Source organism: Panicum virgatum, chromosome 7N (assembly GCF_016808335.1).
Source record: "Panicum virgatum strain AP13 chromosome 7N, P.virgatum_v5, whole genome shotgun sequence".
Taxonomy (NCBI): Eukaryota; Viridiplantae; Streptophyta; class Magnoliopsida; order Poales; family Poaceae; genus Panicum; species Panicum virgatum.
This window is the reverse complement of record NC_053151.1, coordinates 32368088-32374921: the sequence shown is the minus strand read 5'-3', so window position 1 is coordinate 32374921 and position 6834 is coordinate 32368088. Positions and strand designations below refer to the sequence as shown.

The window sequence follows — 6834 nt, the reverse complement described above, 5'->3', positions numbered from 1 at the left end:
TCCGGCCCCCGGCCCTTGCTTGCTGGCTGGCTCTGATGGCTGATGCGGTCGCCGTCGCCGTCGCCGGCAGAGACGCCGGTCGCCACTCGCGCGCGGGGATGGGGACGTGGTCCTCATCTACACCTAGCTGACGTGCCACCGTATCGCGTTGCCACCCCCATATTCCTGCATTGGGCCTTCAGTTCCTTCCTCGGGGATCACGGGCCGAAAGCTATCCACTTCCACACCCAAGCTCCAATTTCCGGGCCGAAATGTGCGGAGCTAGGTGTCACTGGAGGTGACAGAAATCACTTCCATGGGGAGGGCCTTTCAAGGGTCAACACTCAACGTGGAGCAGCCGGCTGGTCCACGCGCAACGAAGACTAGTGCTAATATCATAAGAGTATCAATGTATCATAATCATCATTAAATACTATTACACTTCAACAAAATTGCCATTTGGCAACAGAGTTAGGAGGAAAGAGATGATCTAGATCATTACCATGATTCAAGCCACGACAGGAGCATGACACTCTAACTAATGTCGGTCTTCATTGAGTCCTAGCACATTTGATCGCACAACCATTAGACTATTTAATATTATAAGTTGTTTATGAAACTATGCACTGAGAGTGACTATGTTATTCCAGTATCAAGCTGATGTGGTACTCTGGGCAACTGTATGATAACACTTCCTATTGAGACTGTTCTAAAGATCACGACCCACTGAGACTACTATCTTCGTCCCAAATTACAATTCATTTCGACTTTTATAGATATATATATTTTACTATACATCTAGATATATGCTATATCTAGATATATACAATAAAATGATATATAAAAAACTAAAAATAAATGGTAATTTGTGACATAGGGAGTAAATGAAAAGGTGTCACTAGCTATTGGTTAGTATGGCCACCTGTCAAATTCATGATAGTTTGACTTGCAACAAAAGTAGAGTGCTACTTTTTTATAAAAAAAAGTATAGTCAGTGTACCTCTGCCATTTATACCTATATTAAATATTAAAGGCTATTTGGAAAGGTTAAAGATTTCCTTCACGGTTCATGCGACGATTTTTCTGGTGAAGGCATGCGTCGTGTTAGGAGCACTCTTTTTTTTTGAGAAACACAGTACAGACACATACGCTCACAAACACGCACACACACTCATCTCTATGAATACATGCACGCAACCCTACCCCTATGAGTACATCCGAGAGACTAAGTCGGCAAATCCTCGAGATTAACGAAGTCACCACAGGCGCTCCGCTGTCGACGGGAACATCGCCTACCACTAAAAGCACAAACGCCGTTAAATTCTAGAAAATTCACTCCCATAAAAAATCGAACCCAGGACCTCAGATGCTACTGAGGCTTTTGTAACCATTAGGCTACATGCCCTTTTGCTGTTAGGAGCACTCTTGCATCTATGCCGTCCGGAAATGTTGTGTGTCAAAGCCGTGGTGGCCCGCCCATAACTAGCGGCCTGTTACGGAAGTGGCCCATATATTAAACTGTACGAAAGCCCATCTACTCTATGGGGCCACGTCCCCAGAAGGCTAACGCCCGTCTCGGCCCGTAGACATGCGAGTCAAACGGGGGGGGGGGGGGGGGGGGAAGCTGAGAAGTCCCGCAGGCCACACCCACCCGTCCTCCACCTCACGGCAATAAATGACGTATGAGCCCCACCTCCTCGGACCCATCGTTCAGTGACCAGTAGAAAGTGGAAGGTTTAAGAACTGGGTCTTGGTTGCGCGTGGGCCCAGCCGGCTGCTCCGCGTTGAGTGTTGACCCTTGAAAGGCCCTCCCCATAGACTTTCTTGTCCCGACGCGCAAACCCGAAGAAAAATCATTTTTTAATAATAAAAACAAAGCCTCGAAGAGAAGCTCGGCTTCTTGCCTTCTTCACTTCCTCGACCGCTCAAAGCTCCGGCCTTCGCAATCCTCTTCCTTCCACGATTGGTAAGTTGATTTGCTCCTTGTTACTTCTTTGTCCTGATTTTTCTCCCCGCTTCAACCGCCCAATTCTTCACTCCGCTTCTAATTACTGCCCGTTTCTCCGTCTGGTTTCGCTGCTGGATCTGCTTTTATGTGAAATTTGAATGGTTGCTTGATTTCAGGGTGCGATATTCCATGAAAAGGGAGCGATTTCGGGAGGACCGTCGTGAGCGAACTCGACCTGTGTCCCGAGGGAAGCATCGGTGGCTGTGGGGGACTTCTCAGCTTCCTCCCCTTTTCTCTTATTTTTATAAATTTCAGTTGCTGGATTGGAACTGAGAGGGGATCCAGAACATATGGCAACGTTTTACTGTTTCGGTGCCGGTTCAGAGGTAAGTCTGCTTTTAATGGCCTTCCGTATTTCATCATTCTTTGCATCAAGTACATATATGTATGGAGTTATTCTGTAGCTTCTCCCAGTTAATTTATGGCTTTATGCATTAGAGTGACAGGTTGAGCAGATAGCGATTTTTTCTGCTTAAATTTAAGCTTTAGTTTGTCATCCTAAACGTATTTATTTCTTTTTACCATTTTCGCTATAAAAGCTCTTAAATTTTAGTATAGAAAAAGAGCTTTGCTACGGTACACCAAAGTGACTGTGGACCGTTGATATAATGTCATATTACCTTTTAGGAGGTAATAGTTTTAATATTTAGTTTATATATTTTAAATTAAAAAATAGAGAATCAGAACTAACTTGCATGCAGATTAGTTGAGATCTTATATTTCTGTTTTTTTTTTCATGTGATGTGCCGGTCATAAACATTATATTAGTTGATGAGATCTCAAATTTGTTTAACTTTAATGTGAACAAAAGCAAACGTGAGGTGTGTGGTCACACTTTGAAAAAAAAAACATGTTCGTGACAATAATATGTATACGTGACAAACTTGACCAGAAAAAATATTTTTACAACAATATTGTGGCAGGTGCCTATAACTTTTGTAGCATGCATGACAGCTGCACATATGTATCATGACATAATAATATAGTGGTAGGACTTTTTTTTTGAGTTATCTAGTGGTAGGACTTGGTCTAACGTGACATGCCTGTAACGAATGACTTGAAAAAAAAACAGAGAGATGTATGAAGCGTTAGATGCAGGCGTTTATTTTCTATAGTGTGACATAAATACATGTGCACATGTTATTGCTATGTTTGTGCGGGAGGTGCTATGTTTTTCAACTATTATAGAAAATTTTTCTAAACTCCAACGAGACTAATATTTCTACAAATTTTTCCCCCACACGTGCATGTATGATTTAGGTGAAAGATCCTGCATGCATGATTAGAAAACGTTGGAGTTCCATGATTTTCGGATCTGCAATTCTGCATGCATGCATGCATGCAAGATAAATAAGCACGAATATTTTTATGTTTAAGATGGATTTAATCCTTAAAAATTCAATGGCTCAGATTTATTTGACCTCTTACCTCCTAAGAGGTAAATGGAGTACCATAGCATTGCCCATAGAAAAAAGGTTTGTTGAAGTGTTTGTGCAGTATGCTTTGATAATAATCTCTACCATTGAGTTGTTCACATAAGAAATCGTCATTATTCCTAGCTTCCAATGAGATGAGTTTAACAATTGTTCACCATACCTGTTCTAAACTCTACCTAGAAGCATTCTCAAAAGACTGTACATGAACTAAGTTTGGAGCTTGCAATCTATATCATTGGCACTTCAACCATATCACTTTCCTCATTGCTCTGCTTGTGTACAGTTCACAGGGCATGGGTCAGCGGCATCTGGTAAAGGGAAAGGCCGCCAGGGCCAAGTCAAGGTCTGCTATGGCTATAACCTTGTAAGAGGGAAGACAAATCATCCAATGGAGGACTACCATGTCGCCAATTTTGTTGAAGTAAAGGGAAGCGAGCTCGGTCTTTTCGCTATTTTTGATGGTCATCTAGGAGATACTGTTCCTGCATACTTACAGAAGAATCTGTTTTCAAATATTTTGAATGAAGTAAGTTTCTAGCTTTTGTTTTGATGAGGGTCAATTTACTAGCACTGTGGTGATCTTATTCTTATCATGCTATTTTAGGAAGAATTTTGGACACATCCAGATAGAGCGATCACAAAAGCTTACGAAAAAACAGACCAAGCTATTCTGTCACATACTCCAGACTTGGGACAAGGTGGCTCCACTGCTGTAACTGCCATTCTTGTAAACGGCAGGAAGTTGTGGGTAGCTAATGTCGGTGATTCGAGAGCTGTTCTTTTCAAAGGCGGTGAAGCCATACTGATGTCAATAGACCATGATCCGAATGTTGAGCGTAGCGTAATTGAAAATAGGGGTGGTTTTGTTTCAAACATGCCAGGTGTGTCCTCAATTCTTTTATTCTTTAAGCATGGTACCTTGGTTTAAATGATTGGTGTGCCTATCTTCTTTTTGGTATTTGATTCATGGGTCTTGCTCCAGAGCATCTGAACATCTTAAATACACAGTCTTCTTGAAATAATCTTTTGACATAATCTTAGTGAAAGACTCTTTAAGTATGGAAAATTCAAAAAAAGTGTCTACTAGCCGATTTCAGGACATGATTACCTCCATTGTCACTACTTCACTAGTCAGATGTCTCTGTTGGTTGCACATTGTACAACACCATGTGGTTAGCTTATAATTGAGACTTTTTCTTATGGCAAGCCATATACTGATATTTAGCAAAAGCATTCATTTTATAGCAAAAGGATGTTGCTGATGGCTTAATTATACATTGCATGAGAAAAATAATATAGATAGTTCTACTTCTTGTACCGTGATATGAAACAACATGTTATAGGCAGTGCATTTTTGGAAAGTCAATTATGAGCTCAATCTCTGGTTCCAAAAGACATCTTATGGGGTTACTGCAAGGGATGAAGGATAAAATTTTATCACTGACACATATGAGTTAATCTTAAGTATTCCTAACTCTAGTCAGGTGTAATGCCATTACTTGTATTCTTAAAACAAAAACTTTGGTTTAAATTTAGCAAAACAGGAATACTGGTGAAAGGGTTTAAAGGTTCCAATTGATTTTTCGGAAGGCAAACCATTCTCTAGCCTTGTGTATCTGTTTTTCACTTAAATTGCACTAGATCCTTTCTTTAGATGTAATAGAACATATTTTCTATGGGATAATGGTATATACTATAAGTCAAGATCATTCTGTTGTTCCTTGTGTGATGTTCTTTATGCAGATACTCATCTTTGATGGCTTTACCTCTCTGCTTATTTCTGTCACATTTTGTTCTGTGCGATGATTCTAGTTTTTGTTGTGCTACACTAGGGTTGGTTACTTATAGTACAACTGACTAGTAATCTGTTTAGTGGGTCTAGTCAGCTTCTGTGTGCTCAATTCATTGGTTACTGAGACTGTGAAACGACATTTAAATTTGGAGATAATTGCTGAATCCATTAAGTGTGATAACTTGAAGATTGTTAGCAAGTAGCCAAGTACATACACATTTTCATGACCGCCTTTCTGTGGAAACCATTCACTTCACATGATTTTTCTTTTAAGCGAGCACATTTTAATTTCCAATATAGTCGTAGTCCCAGGAATATCAGATTAATAATTCTTCTTTCATGTGGAAACCCTTGGTGATTCTTATTCTTTAATATGCAGTACCTAGATAAGCAATTAAGAAAACTTTATGTGCCTAAAAATAAACAAAACTATGTGATTTAAACATTCTGTTTACAGCCTATTGAATCTGACACTGTAAATTTTAGGAGATTGCCCCCGAGTATGTGGTCAGTTGGCTGTCTCTAGAGCTTTTGGAGACAGGAATCTAAAATCACTCCTGAGATCAGAGCCCGATATAAAAGTTGAAAACATAGATCACACTGCCGAGCTACTTGTCCTTGCTAGTGACGGTCTCTGGAAGGTATGGCTTTTTATTTCTAAATTTGTCCACATGGCCAATATAGCTGATTGGAAGTTTGGAACCATATCCATGCCTGCATTCTTTACAATTTTCTTTAATCAACCAGGTGATGAACAATCAGGAAGTCGTTGATGTGGCCAAAAGGTTCAAGGATCCATGTGCAGCTGCCAAGCAATTAACCGCCGAGGCATTAAAACGAGACAGTAAAGATGATATATCATGCATTGTCGTTCGGTTCAAGGCGTAAATCGATAGCAGATCGCAGCTGACACACGGGGGATTGTGAACAAGAGCAGAAAATGATTTTTACGGCACTGCTTAGGCTGCCTGACGATGGCTGTGGTAGTCCAAAGAATAATTAGTTAATTACTGGGTTGTTTGGTTGTAAATGATTTGTCGGCTCCATTGCATGTTCATATATATAAATGATTTGTCGGCTTCGTTTGGCAATTCAAAGGTACAATTGTGAGGAGGCCTTAGAGCTATGTAAATAGCTACCATCTGTAAATAATGGTTGCAGATATTGGAAGTTAACCCTGTGATCGTCCATTGTGAATTTGTGAGAGTAGATTGAGAGTTGACATTTGGATAATTTTTTCTTTAGATAATGGTTTTGCAAGGTTATACAGACACGGTTTTGCAAAAGCCTCTCGCCAACCAAATCCATTCCGTGCTAAGCGTGGAGGAAATTTTGAATTCTCATGGACTTTATGTTCGCCTTCGTCCGTAAGACCCGCTTAAAATATTTATGCCCAAAGCGTGGAGATGAGCTAGCATTGCAAAACAACCTTCCCACATATTACCTCTTGTGTTTAGATTGCCCACTTCCCTCTAGGCACAGCTGCAACGGCCCAGTCGCGCCCCCTAATTGGCACCGACCCTAGATCCCCAGCTCCATCCATCCCAATTCTACTCCCCCCATATGTGGCCGCATCCTTTCCGATTCCGGCCGGCGGTAGAGAACCCTAGCAGCGCGGT

At 40.9% G+C, this 6834-nt stretch overlaps 1 protein-coding gene across 1 annotated transcript; it reads left to right on the top strand.

Annotated features, from left to right (window-relative positions):
• The first annotated feature begins 1790 nt into the window (after positions 1–1790).
• On the top strand, positions 1791–6448 carry LOC120682301 (probable protein phosphatase 2C 41). The gene is made up of 6 exons (XM_039964131.1): positions 1791–1945; positions 2104–2313; positions 3707–3949; positions 4028–4304; positions 5702–5856; positions 5963–6448. Exons 2-6 carry the CDS (start codon positions 2278–2280, stop codon positions 6101–6103), a joined length of 852 nt encoding a protein of 283 aa, XP_039820065.1. The 5' UTR covers positions 1791–1945; positions 2104–2277; the 3' UTR covers positions 6104–6448.
• Positions 6449–6834: the final 386 nt, after the last annotated feature.